The sequence below is a fragment of the Tachypleus tridentatus genome, chromosome 8 (genome assembly GCF_004210375.1).
Source record: "Tachypleus tridentatus isolate NWPU-2018 chromosome 8, ASM421037v1, whole genome shotgun sequence".
Taxonomy (NCBI): Eukaryota; Metazoa; Arthropoda; class Merostomata; order Xiphosura; family Limulidae; genus Tachypleus; species Tachypleus tridentatus.
The window spans coordinates 104,485,199-104,502,885 of record NC_134832.1 but is presented as its reverse complement, the minus strand read 5'-3'; the positions used below and the strand labels follow the sequence as shown (position 1 = coordinate 104,502,885).

The 17,687-nt window shown below is 31.9% G+C and overlaps 1 protein-coding gene across 6 annotated transcripts in view; it reads right to left on the bottom strand.

Moving 5' to 3' along the window:
* The window catches only part of LOC143223112 (Y-box-binding protein 2-A-like), a 49,202-nt gene extending 31,895 nt beyond the window's left edge, over window positions 1-17,307 (bottom strand). The window contains exons 1-4 of one of the 6 annotated variants that reach the window (XM_076450598.1): window positions 16,586-17,307; window positions 13,459-13,773; window positions 13,110-13,173; window positions 4,919-4,952 (exon numbers count right to left, since the gene is read on the bottom strand). In XM_076450598.1, the coding sequence (XP_076306713.1) occupies window positions 4,919-4,952; window positions 13,110-13,173; window positions 13,459-13,522 (162 nt within the window). In that variant the 5' untranslated portion in view covers window positions 13,523-13,773; window positions 16,586-17,307. The remainder of the gene's footprint in view (window positions 1-4,918; window positions 4,953-13,109; window positions 13,174-13,458; window positions 13,774-16,585) is intronic. The other 5 variants (XM_076450597.1, XM_076450593.1, XM_076450595.1 and 2 more) reach the window with 5 other exon arrangements.
* Window positions 17,308-17,687: the final 380 nt, after the last annotated feature.

Here is a 17,687-nt window from a genome sequence, read left to right as displayed (position 1 = left end):
CAACACATGGCTATGTAAACTTACATTATTATATATTTATGTTGGTCACACTTGTATATGAATACCAGAACTTGTATACTACAGATCTGCACATGAAAATGAATATATATTTTTCAAATTTCTGTAAGTAACATGGAAAGTTCAAAAAATGTCAGCAAGTTTAATGGCTTTACATGCCAAAAACAGCATTTAATGCTAATTATTCTTCAAAAATAGTTTTACTATCACAAAATAATGGCTATTTAATGGTGAAAATTTTTCAGTAAGTGAAAGTAACATTAACTGAGAAAAATGAGAATAGTAATTTTGACAGCATTAATCTACAATATTCTTATGTAGCCAGATCTCATTTTCTTTTGCTTTACCATTTCTTTAAGGGAGTTTATAATTTTCTAATTTCATATTCATCAGTTTGTACTAGATATGCTGAATTTACAGGTAGTTTAGAGTTTTATACCATGTTTCTTGTAGCTGATTATCATTAAAACAATTACAACAGTGTTTGCTTGTAAGTTTATTTGCAAAATTATATAAACTGATTAAATGAATTTACATGTAATTTGAGTCTTCATTTAACTATGTACTTACTGTTTACTGCAATGCATTAAAATTACTTAGCACATTATGTTTCCCTGTTATCTCATTTATTATGTCTTGCTCTTTCTTAATATTAGTTTTACTATTAATTATTTTTGTTTATATATTTTTTTTTTTATTATTTGTTTTATACAGCTTCCTAGACAATTGTATAATTTTTAAACTCAACCAGTTTGTTACAGGTTGGTAATTTATGTTTCTACATATTTCTTTGTTAAATAAATTCCAATAATGGATTTAACTACTTTCTTCATTTATTTTTACATGTTCTGTGAATTGTGTAATTATTTTTATTATTTTATAATAAAACCTTTATATGCATTGTGGATATTTAATAGATACCTCTGATATAAGTTTATTTTGTTATTGCATTAACCCTCTTAAGATGGGTCTTCCTATGCTCACAAATGAAAGGCCATGTCATCACAATTGTTGACTTTAATTCAAAATTTAATTGAATGACTAGTTTATGGCTTTGTTTATAAAGTTGGAATCAAATTATAAAATAATTCAAATTGTCATATTATACATTACTTACTTTTAAAATATTTACTTTTCACTTAAATAACACACCTAAATATTGATTTATGTGTGTCACATCATATGTTGAATTTAGCACTTGTTCAAATTGTGTTGTTAAAATATATAGTTTATAGTTTGAACAAATTAAGAACTCAACTTACTGATATTGATAAGTTAGAATATGAAACAAGTCCCTCCTATCTTCTATAATTGCAGAGATTGCTCATGCATTGAATCAAACGCAGTGAGCCCTGCTCACCTCTTTCCATGACATGTGAAGTCAACTGAAAGCTCAGAATGTTCCCTTAGTGACTTTTTCAGCCATTTGCAAATGCCACATTGTCATTTTCTTCTTCAAAACAAGACTTGAAGAAGGCAAGTTAAGTCTTTAGTCTGCTTAAAGTATCAAATTTGTTTACACTGAAAAACACTTTAGTTACAAGCTTGATATATTATAGTTGAATTCTATGGTATTGATATAGTTACGAGTTTTTGCTTATTCCAAATGTATATATAAAACCTATAAAAAAGAATATTTTGTTTCAAAAGATTTTAAAAGGCTTAGCAACCTATCGCAAGCAGCAAACAAGTACAAAAGTTGTAACTGTATCTTTGACATACTTGTTTATTTACTGTTCTGTTTTAAGAATATGTTTGAAAACTTAGTTTTAAATAGTAATGATGTTTATACATACATAATGTATTATAACTGAAATGTGGCTGTATTTTATAGAATAATATTACTAGTCCTCTAAAACATAGTGAAGACAAGTCACTTTTATATTATTGGATATAATAACAAGTACATGTGGGCCACATTATTGTAACTTTTGTGATGTTAGCTAGCAATGGCTGAAAGGCCAATATAATAAATAAATATATATACAATATTATGACATTTAAGCTATTTGGGCTAAAAATTTGTGTTCTAGTTATAATCTGTAGTCATTCTAGAATGAAAAAAGCATAATTTATATTTATTTCCTAATTTTTATGGTTGTTACAAAATTGGTCAAATCTTCCGAACATGTACATAGATTTTGATTAAATACTAAAAATAGCAGATAAGATTTTCTTAAACATTCAATAATTATGTGTAGATTATAAAGGTTCCACATATGAAAGTTAAAAATTACTCTGCACGTTGGTTAGTTAACATTCTGAAAGAAAAAAATCTTTAATTAAAATATCTTAGTAGTAAATTCAAAACATAATTTGTGTATGAAAGCCTTATAATGTTTACCAATAATGTGTAAACTTTGTGAACATATGCATATTACATTATACAAAATTCATAGTTTCATTACTATTATGGATATTTTCATGGTTATAAACTAGGTAGATTTCACACAACCTGTAAGAGAAGGGTTGAACCAAAATCCATAGGAGGAAATAAAGGTTGAGAATAATTATAGATTGATTTCTTCATTATCAGTATATCAAAAATCATCAAGGAAATCATTAAAGAATAATAATTAATCACAGAAAAAATGTAAGAGGGTGTAAACCTCCGAATCAGCTAATATGACATTAAAGAGTAGAGTTATCGATTTTGGAAGGGAGAAAATGATGAGGACGATTCAAACTCTCTGAATCTCTCCTCTAAATCTGCATTTGCTTAGTTAACAAAAAAAAATAAATTACAAACATAACACAACATGAAAAAAAAAAGTACCTTTACACTTTATTTAGCATGTAAATAGTCAGAACATTGGCCATGGGTGCATTTCAAAATGAGTGACAATATGAAATAATCTTAGTACAGATTCTCAATATCAAAGATAAGGTAAATAAGTTTAATGAAGATGGGAATTGAACCCAACACCATCAATTTAATAACCCCTCCCTATTATGCAACTGTCTGCTTGACAAACAAATATAATGGCAATATTTAAATTACTTTGGTATTTGGAATAAAAAAGAGCAAATAATCTGAAATTCTAATTATTATCAAACACAATTTATTCATAATTTCAATTAATCAATCCCTAGAATAATCAAAAACAATAATAATTGAAAACTCTTTAACTTTGATTAGTTGAGAAATTTCATGATAATCAGTTTACACTACATTTAAAAAACAGAACAAGACAGGAGCCTGACAAAACTGAGAAGATGGTTGAGAATGCAAACCATGAAACACTGAACAATGAGTTCTGCACCTTTTGTGGAGTACAGCATACGTAATCCCATCATTCCGAGCCTGGGTTGTTCTCTATCAGACTTCAAGTGAAAGAAAATTTTTCCACCTAAGTATTACTTACTTTCTTGACATGATTCTGGTGGTGCAAAATGCACTAATCTTATGGCTGTACATTGGGATCCAATAGTCATAGCCACCAATGTGGGATATAGGAAAATGATTCCCTAAATTCAAATCTTAAGTTGTGTAATCTCGGCTATCTGGTTGGGACTGGCATATACTAACGATAAATTAGCTCCTACATCAAAGATGGAACAAAATACAAGTTCCAGGTAAAAAGAATACCTGTTCTGAATGTTTTGTGGTAAGCCCACTCTTATACAAATTTCTACCTTGGTACACTCCTGTTCTATACACACACTTTTCATATGTATCGTGTCTGCACTGTCTCCTTCACCTTCTCAGCATGAGATTCTAGCAACATTGTCAGTGGATGGTAAGTATGTTTTGGAAGTTAACATTTTCCTAAACTGAAAATGTATTTCCAATAATAATTACCTCTATATACAAATACAAAAAACTAAAACTGAGTTTGTGTTCTCAAAAATACTTTAAGCCACCATATTCATGATTAATTCAGTATAACATCTGTTGGAAAATACCCCATGATTTCTTGAAAGAGATCACTTTATTAGGTTCCTTGTTGTGGAAATTGGAAGTGACGATTACTCACAATGAAATTATATCATCATTAAACATATTTGACTGTTTATAAAGAACTACTAACCCACTTAAAATCAACTTGTTCACATTATAAAATAATAAGAAATCATTAACATAATTGTCATCAACAAGTTCAGTAATGTTAGTATGAGCTACTTAGTAAATTACTTTAGCTTTTGAGTTAAATTTTACTTTGTAGTTTCGAGAAAAGCAATGAAAAACCTAAATACTACTTTTTAAAGGTTATTTTTATGGTATCTATTTGAGATAGTGACTTATACAGTATACAATATAAATTTTCACTGTAACCTGTAGAAACCAATGTTATCACATGTTAGTATGCTTTTTAAATGTTTATAACCTACATGTTTAATGGCACTGCTGTAAACTATTGTTTATCAACAGAAAGTATTTAACTTAAGAGGTACACATTACTTATAACCGGTGTTATCATCAGTTAGTAGGCAGGCTTCATGTTTACAGATTCCTGTAGAAACTGAAACTGATCTACTTAATACTCTCAATTAAAGGAATGCAATTAATCTGAGAACAGATATTTATAAAAATTTATTATATCAACAGTTTATGTACAATCTAATCTTCGACTGAATGATATCACCCTGTAATATGATTAGGGTTGCCAAATCTTGAAAATTTTGAAGGACCTTTTTTTTTTTTTTTTCGGTAAGGGGTAGTCTACAAAAAACATCACACAATTTAAGCCACTTTTTGACCCCCACTTCTCACATGGATGGCCCTTAACTGAAGTACATAAAGCCTAATTATTGTTCATGTGGTACCTATACAAACTGCTTATATCAATACCACACACATAAATTGAACTAATAAGCAGATTATCATTGAGTGCTTATAGATCTATTATGTATGCAAGAAATGTAAAAATGTTTCATTTAGTAAACATTCTTTACAAACCTGATGAATAAAGATGTCTTCTTTGGTGTCAAGTCTTAAAGGAAAAAATTCCATTATCAATCTCAAGACCGAAGATTACTACACATTAAAATATTTTATACCTGATATATCATGTACATTTTTAATAACAGCATCCATTTTTAACCCCAAACATAAGCTAATATAAAATGATTGGGTTGTAATATGAAAACATGAAAATTATACACAAATACGACTACATTTTTACACACATGTACAGAACTTAAGCAAACTTCAAAAATCCAGATCTTTGAAATGCAGGGACTCTCTGATTTCCTAAAACAATCATATATAAGCTCATTTCATTCACTTAAAAACCATGAAATTAGTATCCAAAACATAACATTCACTTTAAAGGATAAGTGTTTTAATAAAATATTTTAAGCTTTGTTGAGCAATTGATTTCACTCCAAAAATATATATACTAAGTTATGTTGATGTCAGAATAATATATCTTGTATGTTTCTGTCATGACCATATTCCAACCTACCAAGCAGATATCCTGAGATTTCTCACTAAAAATATCTTTAAAATTGCTTAAACTGTTTTAGAATGTTGCTACAAAACATTATATTTAATTTGCCTGAATGTACTTAACATGATAATTTTATTTGTAGTAAACAAAGCAACAGTTCATATTACTAGCTAATATGAGGTGTAACTACACAAGTTTTATAATTAGCATTTGAATGTCTAGCTCTATTTAAGTCCTAAACCAATCCAGAAAACATTTGAGAATTATGGTAGACAAGTGTTAGTTTTCTCAATTAATCTGTTTTAAGCAGACTTAGTGTGATAATCTAATGATTGGTGCATCCATTTAAAAACAATCCATATAGATTTAGCAAACTAATACTTTGGAAAATGCAGCAACTTAGCTATTATACATTTTCTACTTTCTTTTTCTTCACTGTAAGTAAGTACATCTTCAACAGCTAATTAATTAGAAAATCAGTATATCACCAAGCACAATTAATGATCTTTGTTACACAAAATGTTAAGACATCAACTGTTACAACTTTTACTCAGAATTAACATAATGGATCAGCAAATGGTTTTTCAGAATTAAGTTCTTAAGACTGCATGAAAAAATGTAATAAATAAAATAGTTAAACAAAAATATACATTTTATTTTTATTATATTATTCTACATATCAAAAATCATTTTGTAAACATTTCTCTATTCTGCAGCAGCACTTGTGTGCATTTCAACTTTGCCCAACTTATTATGAATCAAACATTTGGCACTCTTGTTTTATGACCATAATCTTACAACAGAAGGCAATGAAAACTCACCTGCACTTAACATTTCTCTCAATAAATATTTCTTTACATTAATTTTGTGATTAATAAAATACTGTATATCTATTTTTTTTTTTGTATAACATTACAGTGGTTTCTATAATTAGGTCAATATTGTGGCTCAGTGTTGCTGAATATTTACAAATTTTCTGCATTTAGTTCAAGTTTAAATGATAAACAATTTATGACTCACTTTTCACATCTGTATCCAAAAGTATGGGCCCAACTTCCACTTCAGAGTTTATACTACAGGCCAAGCTAATATGATTTCACACTATTTCATTACTCTAAAACTTAGAAGTTAGTATAACAATTAACACACACATTAATACAACACCAAATGGGTATTAAATATGGACTTCTTTAACAATTGGCTGCATTAAGGTTGTAACATATAAGAACCTATATTCATTTTAAGACTAACTACATGGAAGGTAATATATATGATAAATTTATCATTACAACTTTTACCTGAGTATATGATACAATTTTTCACTTTTATTTTTATTACTTTGGGGAACAATAAAATAAAATCATTTTACAGTCATGCCAAAGGATAAACTTTTTGTGAAAAATGAATTTATGTGCAATGGGAAGAATCCTGGGGAACTTGACTAGAAAATATATTATTTGGTTATTTAAAATTTCTAAAGGAACATTTCTACGAGGTGTTGAAACTTTGCATTACTTTTGCCAATAATTTGAAATGAGATGACAGTCACAAACTAATTCCTAGTCACACTGATCTAAATGCATTTAGTTTGTTAATTTTGTTGATAATCACTTTGCACTTTAGCTGTTTTAATATAAAATAAAATTTAAATTAAAGCTATTATAAACTTTGTGTTTGTACCTATTAATGTAGCTTTTACTCTAGTGTATTTGATAAACACATGTATGAGTAAACCATTACTGTCATAAAGCTGTTAGTCTGACCTTGCCTAAGGAAAGGAAATATTTTGGTAATTTACACATTTGAAGATATTAGGCATCTTTTAGTGTCACAGCAAATGTAAAGACAGGTTATGCATCCCGAGCAGGACTAAAATTTTCTACCCAGTTGTTAATTTATTTTGGATCTCTACAGCATTAACTTAATGGTTCATAGGAACTTTTTCTGAAATTGTACTCCTGCTATCTGGCAACAACTAAAATTTACAATGTCATCTAAATACCAATACTATTCATTACTGTGATACCATTCATCTGTGGTTTTCAAATACATTTTTTTTTTTTTTTATCCACAACAGTAAAACTAGAGTGTCATCTCATGTACAAAAATGAGAATTATTTACTATAACACAAATTATAATTTTCCTAAAATGAAAATGCATTTCTGACAGGTACTTTCTTCACAAAATCACTAGTTTTTCCCGTTTTGTGCTGCCTTCTATATGCTAACTTTTTTATAACGCATGCCATAAACCTTCCTCATTCCCTTATTGGAATCAAAGATTCTCATGTCTCTCATGCATAAACTCTTTATCAAAAGGAAATTACCACCATCACATGACACCACTTCAAAGTTTGACAGAAGACGTAAGCACTGGAATACTGCGAGAAGGAGAGTGGAAAGAAATAGCAGAGGAACTACCTATTGGAAATACCTTTCCAGTTTAGGAAGATTATAACTTCTGATCCAGGACTTCCCTCTTTTTACAAGATAAGCTAGAATCACACACTGAAAAGGAGGGGCCAATGTGAGGAAAGGATAAAAGAGAAAGATCAGATGATCTGAGGAGGATAGTCCCATTTCTGAACCTGCTATATCCTCACCATAAATTATTACAAAAAAAAAAAAAAAAAATGTGGGAAAGTAAGTGAGTACATCTGAGTTGGAGAGGTTTAAGTCAGGAAACTGATCCCAATCCCACAGAAAGAAAGTGGGTAAAGGAAGATGCATTTAATGGTGCAGAACAATTAGGGTGCAGTGGACTATAATCAATAAGTCAACTACATTCAAAACCTTTTCACTGGGTACCAACATCCTTACAAGGGTAGGATTAGGACTACACTATCTTTACCTTAAGCTCAAAAATTTTGGATGTGAGAAAATGACTAACTCCAGGGCATGACACAGGAATCTTTGGGCCAGGGATCTGGGAATGTGGGATCTGGTATTTGAGGGAAGTCTGTTCCATGCATTCAACTTCTGCAACTGTAAGCTTAGTCAAAATGTCCAAAAGTCAATAAAATCCCCATTGCAAGAGAACACGAGTGAATAAGCAGGAAAGACATGGAAACAACTCATGTATATTCTTCATGACTAATGACACAGGGGAAAATGACATCAAGGGAGGAAGAAAAATAACCCTAAACCAGTGTGAAGACTTATGTTGATTGATTCACTTGATATCCAAAACTATTATGTGGGGTACTAAGAACCATAATAGTGCAGAATGAGGGCACACAATCAAAGGGATTAAAACATCTAACTCTGTTTTAAGTGTTATTTGATCCAGAGGATGATACACCTTCTGTACTAGCAGAATACCACTGCCCTACTCTGAACTGAATGGTTATAATCATCTGTGTGGAACTCATCCAATAGGATGCCTATCAGATCAACCACCCCAGCAGCTTTGAACTGGTGAGTGGTAAGGACTCCAATCCACTGGAAGAAGGGGGGGGGAATAAGGGCACTGAAGAGTGTGGAGAGACTGCCACACTTGAGACAGTGCAATAGTTTATCATGAAACCCTATTTTGAAAAGCAGAACATTGAATAAATCTATCAAGGACTAGTAGGGATGGATAGCTATCTCCTTCTGCCCTTCCTATGCCATCCATGGGTGGAACAGTCTGGGACAGGCCTATTTATGAAGCATATATCACAAGGTTGTTCACTTCCCAGTCACCTTGCAAGACACTATCTCAAAGGTGAGCATGTAAAGCTATGGAAAGAGTGTGTGAATCAATATGGCATACAGTGTGAATTTACATAAAAATAACACCAGGTCATGCACCACTCACCACAGAGCAAGATACAACTGATTAAATTCAAAGCAAGGGCTTCTGAAAGTTAAGAAAGCATTAATAAAAGACTTATCTAGCATCATACTCACAGCTGGTAGCTGATACCTTGTGGAAACAGAAACCACGACATGATGGAGATAATGGGAGATAAATGTCTGAGGGGTGGTCTACATCCCCAACTGCAGAATCTCCTCTAAAGACCAACCAAGATGAGAAGAAAGGAAAAGGTAAGGTAGTAGATTTGATGAGAGGTACCATGAAATAATGTACTTTGGGAAGAGAACAAAGAGTAAGAAGCCAACTGATTATATGATGAACCCAATAGGTCAGGGTAAAGGTTTAAAGATCCTGAGAGTTACCAGAGAATAAACAGACAGAAATGGGAATCCATGAAGGAAGTCACGTAGGCTATATAACAGAAGTCTACAGAATAAGGATCAGAATAAGGGTAGAGATGAGAAATAGAAGGAAAGGAAAAGAACTGCCCTTTTGAGTTGCCAAGGATTTGGGAAGGAAGGAATAATCCAGATAAAGGAGAAGATACACTGGGTGGTACAATGTACAAGTGACATTGATAGTGAATATATATGACTGATGCCACCTAAAAGTCAAGAAAAGGAAATATGCCTTAAGGGATAAGTAAAACAAAACACAAGGCAATGGGCTCAAAGGTAAAATACAAGAATAGATCAAAAGAACAAGGAATGGAAAACCCTGTGGTAACAAGAAAAAGGTAAAGTATGGGACAGGGCTCCCCAATAACGAGATACCCAAAGCTTGAGGATGGGGAACATGGGACTAAAATAAAGGTAACTAGTGATTGAGGGAGGTGTCAAATTCATCAATATGATTGGTTACTCCCATCAATAATAAAGCCACTGAAAAACAAGGGGATGAAGAGGCCACACTGTCAGGTAAACCTGATCTGGTTGGAAAAGACAATCCATTACAAGATTAATAGCATCTGATATGTGACATGCCATCAAACAAATGTGCTGATCATGGGCCCAAACGAGAAGATTCAAGGTAAAAAATCACAGCAACATAAACCAGGTGCCTTCTTGGTGACTGATACAAGTCACTGCTGTTGAATTGTCGGAGTGAGTCATGACTAACCAATCCCTGGAGATAGAAAAAAAAAATTATCTACAATCCCAAAACAGGAAGGAGTTTGAGGACAGTGATATAAAGAAATCATTCATCCACAAACAAATGACTCAAAGCCACTTGGTGGTCAACCCATACACCAACCCTGAAAGAACCCATGAATCCATGAACAAATGTGAATCTGGCTGTGGAGGAGGAAGCAAGATGCCAGTTGAAGTATGAACCTTGTGCAACCACCAACAGAGATCATCCATAATCTAGAAAAGAAGAGCAATGGAAGAATCCAAAGGGTCCCAAGCAAGGTTCCTTTGGTCAAGGAGAATCCACTGAAAGGACTGCATATTAGCCTGACTGAGTATGAGAGGAGTCATTAAAGACCACATTCCCAAAAGCAATAGAACCTTACAACCAAAAAGTTAAAAGGAGAAACAGGGCATTCTGAATAGCCTTTTCCATAGAACAAAGCTGGAAAAGAGAAGGTTAGCCCCAATTGAGAAGAGTGTTGAAAAAAACACACCAAATAAACAAATTACTGAGTAAGATGAACACTTCAAGATGGGTATATGGAGATAAGCATCAGAAATGCTCATTTTGGTCATCCAAAGATGTAAAAAAAAGACACCACCCAAAGAGTAAGGTAGGATTCTATGGTGTATTGTGGGACAAACATATTGAGTGAAATGGGATAAGATGATGACCAGCCACTAGTCCCCAGTCTTTTTGAGAGTAAAATCCATCCAAATTACATGAGCAGGTTCTATAGCTTGTTGTGCGAGGTCTTGAATCACTTTGGAAAGATGCTGGTATGACAAGGAATCCTGAGAAGCAGGAAAAGAAACAGGCACACTGGATAAGGGAGGAGGAATGAGAAATGGAATGATGAAACCTTTTGACACCATTTCATGAACGTAAGTACTGTAAAATAAAATGGCTTCACTAATGAATGAAGGCAACCAGATGAGTTCTGGTAAGGGAAAGGTCAGGAGACATGAACTGGTGCCATGCTTAATTCCAAATGGGACAAATGGACCACCACATGACAAAGGGTTGATTGCTGTTGGACTTTAGTGACTTGTCTCCAAATACTCCAGAATCGTGTCAAACACATAACATCTCAAAAATGGTATCACAAGAAGATGCCATAGATAAGGAGATGGGTCCGTGACAGTATGGTATCACGACTCAAAAGGTCCCAACAACAAAGAAATCAAGTCTGTAGGGTCAGAAATAAAAACGACAGGCAGACCAATGTAGAAGTAAAGAAGGAGAGGACATCCCCAGAAAACCCATCAGGGTTCCTTTGAGGACCCTTAGACAAGAGATGAATCAAGAAAAAGGTACCACAACAGAGTTACCATGGTAAGATGAAGGAAGAATTACCAGACACCTGGTAGGTGAATGGAAGATTATTTTCGAGAGTCATGACACAAATTAATTAAATCTAACAACATTGAATTAATCAGAAATAATGGAAATAATAATTACAATATTCTAATTACTTGAACAGTTGGAATAACTGGCAACACTAATTTCATTAATTGATTATTTTTGTGATAACTGACTTAATCATAATTTTGATTACTGAACTACTTTAAGTGACACTTCTGAATGATTACAGATAATCAATTAAGTTGATTATCAAGCACTAACAATATTGCCTAATCATATGGCATCTGCTTACAGCAGATAAAAAGTAGTCATAATACTTATTGAAATTTTTCAAACGTACAGAAATGTTTCCAGTATGTTTTGCTGAGAAATCCTGTTCATAATACTAATTTTTATATTCTTGTTAATGTTTTCTTCACAACTCGAGGTAAAAGGAAAAAAATTGCAATACTACTTTAATTTGGGGTAATTTATATTTATGACCAGACATCCAATAAATATTGAAGATCTGTTTGTTTAGAATTAAGCACAAAGCTACACAATGGGCCATCTGTGCTCTGCTTGCCATGGGTATTGAAACCAGGTTTCTAGCAGTGCAAGTCCATAGACATATCACTGTTCCACTGGGAAGTAATACTGAAGAATGGATAACACACTTTCATATGTCTTATTTCTTTCTGAACACTGAATGACATCATACTACCTGCACTCTTCCTTCAAATTTTGTGAGTGGTCAGAACTGGAATTATTATGTACATAACTTTTGACTCCAGTCATCTATTGGAAAATACTTAAGAGTGTATTTATTAACATCATAGTTGACCATAATCTTTTGTCCTTACTGAAATAAAACAGCTATACCTCATTTATTGATAGTTAAAATTACAAAATATCCACGTGTATAAGCATTTAATGCTGAACTACCATTAACTCTTTGAAACAACATAAGATGTCCAACCAACCATCACATTCATACAAATGACAGATTAGTTTTTATTCAAATAACAGGTAAAACTGGTGTGCATCCCCCTTAAAAGGTCGTTCCTATCTCCTGTATCACAAACAGTTTAACAATCATTTGGAGCAAATTGCATGAGGTTTGGAACTTCATTTTTCCACTTAAAACACAAACTTTTCCACCTATATATATATATATAATGTGAACAGTTATTTTTTGGTTTACAACCACCATGTTATTATTATTAGCTGTTTTAGGTATAAAGATAATTAAAAGAGTGCAATGAGCTTCTTTATTATAGTATTCACAGTTCATCATTTCACAAATATCTTAAAGCCTATGAACAAGTTAAATACTTAATCCATGCAATAAATAATAACAAAACAAAAGAAATTACAACAGTGTGAACATGTGACAACATAATATGAAAGAAGTAACTGACCTGTTAATAAAACCATATCCATTCTTCACATTAAACCACTTTACAGTTCCTATCACGTGGGTTGCTAAGGGTAACATCACATAAAACACTGTTAATCTAATTATTTACACAAAGATATACAAATGTAGATGCAAAAGGTTCTCCATTTTTAACTTATTACATAAAACATACTTTTAAATGAAAGTTTCAACCAGATACATGTACAAACAACAGCCTTGTTGGAAAAAACTGTTCATTGTATAACAATAATAATAATACCTTAATAGAGGGTTGAGCTTTAATAATTAAACAATTTTGGAATTTCTAGACATAAATGCAGTTTATGTCACCATATCTGGCAATGCTTTACCTAATGAGCATGCATCTTGATAATAGCCCTGCAATTCAATTTCCATTGCAAAAGTTTCCATCATAAAGCAGTCTGCACGTTTCCATAATCCATCCAGTGTTCAACAATGGCAGTTTCCTAACACTCAACACACCAATCAAATAAAAATTCATAGGCACTGCACCTGATGACTTCATAACACGAATATCCATTCTATTCATCAGCTGCATTAGGTATGTGGTGGTTGAATGGACCATCTTCTAAATTAGGGCATATTGTCTATGGCAAAGAAATGCCATTTCACATGCATCGAGTAGGATAACACTGTGGTATATCCTAAAGATATACACAAAGACAGTAAGTACATGAACAGGGTACAAATCAAGCAGTCTCAAAGTAAAAAATAACACTACATATTTTGGGCCAACTCATAAAATTAGTTGTAGCTTTTGAAATCAAAAACTTCAAAACAGCTTTGTCACATGCCATTCAGATAATGTTGTTTTCCCAACAAGTCAAAACAAAACTTGTGTTCAATGCCAGCAAAATAATTCTAACAATTTTTTTTTCTGACACTAATATTCCCCATTGTTCAAATAACATAGAACTGAACTAATTCTATTTTTGTTTACTGAAATATCTTAATATCATAAATTTAAAGTAATAAACTTCACTGTCCCTTCTAATACTAAAATACACAATAATTTAGAATGTAACTCAACCACACTGCACATGGTTTTAAGAGTCCATGTTAGTTCTGGTTTTCAATCATGTTTTGACTAAGAAAAATGTTTTATTAATTAAAATAATTAAAACCAAAAGTTACTACCTGAGAACTTCTTTTTTTCTTTTTGTAGTAAATAGTTATTCAGTGAAAGAGGGGCAGAGCTTTACAAGATCACTAAGAAATATCTGTAAAGGTAAGCCAATTTACAACTGCAGTACATACCTTTATAAATCTGATGTACACTTGATGTGTTATAGCAATCTCCTGAATATCATTGTAATGAAATTTCAAATTAGAAAATGAGAGCTGGTTGTATCCTTACATATATTATTTCTCAGGAATATTATTTTGGTATAAAATCTTAACCTGAGGTGTTAGTCACAAAAAAAATTAAAAGAAAAAAATTTTTTTTTTAAACTTATGATAGCATTATTTTTCTATCAGTTTATATTTTCATAAAATGCCATGGCTTTTCTGTACTCCTGCACAAATTCTGATGACTGCTAATTATTTTGTAGAAGCAGTTTGTGTTCATGCGAGTTATGTCACATTTCTAAATGTATATCTATTTGATTAATATTGCATACTGTTCACTGGAACACATGGATGGCTTTTGTTTTCACGGATTCTCCCCTGTTAAAAGATGTAACATTTTGCTTACCATGAATGGAGCATGACTGTTATAAGTCTCTTTCTTAATGATACTGGTTTTCCAAGTTGATCCATATTCCTTTGTTTCCAGTACTCTTATGTACTAGAGATATCATGTGTTGTAAATTGTAGAATTCAATCTTAAACATATCTTTATGATCTAAGTGCAAGAATATTTTGCAATTGAATGAGCTGTTACATATCTTTTCCAAAATCAATCAATTTTCACTGGCATCATGAAACCTACAAAACAATAAACTAAGTCAAATTTTATTTTTTATACAATCCATTACACCATGACTTTATACTTACTGTGAGTATCGTGCGACTTGCCGACATATATTCAAAATAGTTAACAATATACTTCATTTGTATTACAAGGTTTAGTTAATGTAATGATAAATTATATACCTTTTTATGGGTACAAAGAAAGACAGAAACTGACATTTGGTTGCCAATTTTATATATGAATGTTAAGGTTTTACTATTTGAATAAGGTTAATGAATGATTTTGTCCCATATTTATGTTTTCATTTTATTTAATATGCTGTTTCTGAGATTTGGCAAGTCAAGCTATTGTAGCTTTTTTAAACAATTTCTTATCAACTTTAAAAGAGATAATACTTTGCAAAAAATATATGCTCATAATCAAGTTTATAGTAAACCCCTCAAAAAACAGCTCACCATACTAAATACAGCCTTGATCTATTAGATAGTAAAACATGAACCAACCCTTTTCTTAAATACCTGTAAAGTTGCAGCATTACCATTCTAGATGGAAATACAGTGCCCATATATTATTGAACCACTATTAATTGAATCAAATAAAAACTACACAAGCTAACCAACTGCAGTTTACTATATAACAGTGCTAACACCTCGGATTAGTATATTAGTATATCTAAGCACTGGTGCTAATCTTGGCCCAAATAATATAAATATCCAGGTGATAACACATCATCATATTCTATGCATGTGCTAACATCTCCAGAGTATTCATGACAATCTGTTTGGATATTTGATCACACAATGTTACCTTATCTGTTATCCTTGTTGAAATTAGTCAGTCACCTACATGTGACAACAGGTTACCTGCTGTGTTTTTTTTCCAATCATATCACCCATAACATATTTCTTGTTAGGAGTAAGAGATCTCAAGGTATCCTCATAATTAATTAACAACCCATTCATCCCAAGATTCATCCTTCCTGTCCTTCTCTGAAAATTCCCCAATAACTCAGCCAATGTTCTTCCACAACACTCAAAATGAGGTCTAAAAAGTACTGTTGTGCAGAACCTGGACTGTATGAACTTTAAGTTTAAGCTCTCAGCCCAAGAAGAGTTTATGTTATTACAAAAAAAATTTTGAAAAAGTATAACTATTTGTCGAAGTTAACAATTTTTATTAAACAAGTGGCATTCCTAAAATGTTGTTAGTTGTACACCAATTTCACAGTTCATAGCAAATAAGAAATAAAGACATGATATAATATAAATATCAGAATTTAATAAACTGAGAATAGGATGACTCGTTTGAGATTTACAAAATAATGAGTTAAAAGAATATAAACTATTACAATTTACATACAAAGCAAGTAATTATAAGTTATGCTATAAGCTAAAGATACCATTGGCATCAGTAATAATATATTACTATGAATAACAATTATAGCGTTTAATTTCATCCTAATGGAAAAGTTATTGGCAAATACAACTTTACTGGTTAGAAGTTAGTAGCAGTAGTAGTACTAGTACAATGTAAAACCTTACCAAGTATTTCCTTTCCTGTCATATCTTTACCAACGTTCTTTTCTTCAGTATTTGACATCATTCAAAAATTCTCTTTTGAGTTTTGTAAAAACAAAACAGAGTTTAAAAATGGATGATACTTTCCAAATTCCTGCCACTTCACTACGCTTTTCCACAACTTGAAACCTGACAGTAACACTAAAAAGTTAAATCCTACAATTTTTACTTTACAATGCTTTAGTACATCAGTGTTAATTCGTCCACTTGATATTCATTAGACGTTTATTTAAAAAAAATCAAATATCGATATGTCAATTAAACTAAGTGAGAAATCACGCATCATGTCAAACAAATATTACTTAGTTTACTATCAATATTACCTAGCCAAGATAAAAAGAGATGAATGGACGACAGAAGTTGCAGGTTATATATCTTAATTAGCGGTTTTCAATCAAGTATTTAAGTCATATGCGCTACAAGATGTTGTAATACTATGCCACTATTTCCTTGCATAAAAAATGTTTTTTTTATAACCAAACATCACTCCGACAATCTTGTACCTTTCCTCATTAACAAGCTTTCAAACTTTGGAAGCTTTTTCGCACAAGACCCTCAGTTACATCTTTGTTTGTGGTTAAACTTAAACCAACACAATTTTACACACCAAGGCGACTACACCACATACTGAAACACGGTTTGTGCAGCATAGATCTTCATATTTATGTCCAAGCTCCTGGCGGGGGATTTGGCACTGGGACGTAGGACATTTTATTAATTTGTGATCAAAAACATTGGAGGAAATATAAACTTTTTGTTATTAACATTATTATCCGGAAAATGAAGATGTTGTTTCCCTAATTTCACCGTCAAGTTAAACCTAACAGAAAAATAATACACAAAATACATTATAATGTGTCTAATTAATTAACACAACTAATTGCACTCTAATTTACCCTGTCACTTCACAGTAGTAAAAAATAAAGTTATACCCAAAATTATTTGTTTGTTTTTCAATTTCGCGCAAAGCTACTAGAGGGCTATATGCGCTAACCATCCCTAATTAGCAGTGTAAAATTAGAGGGAAGACAGTTAGTCATCACCACCCACCGCCAACTCTTGGGCT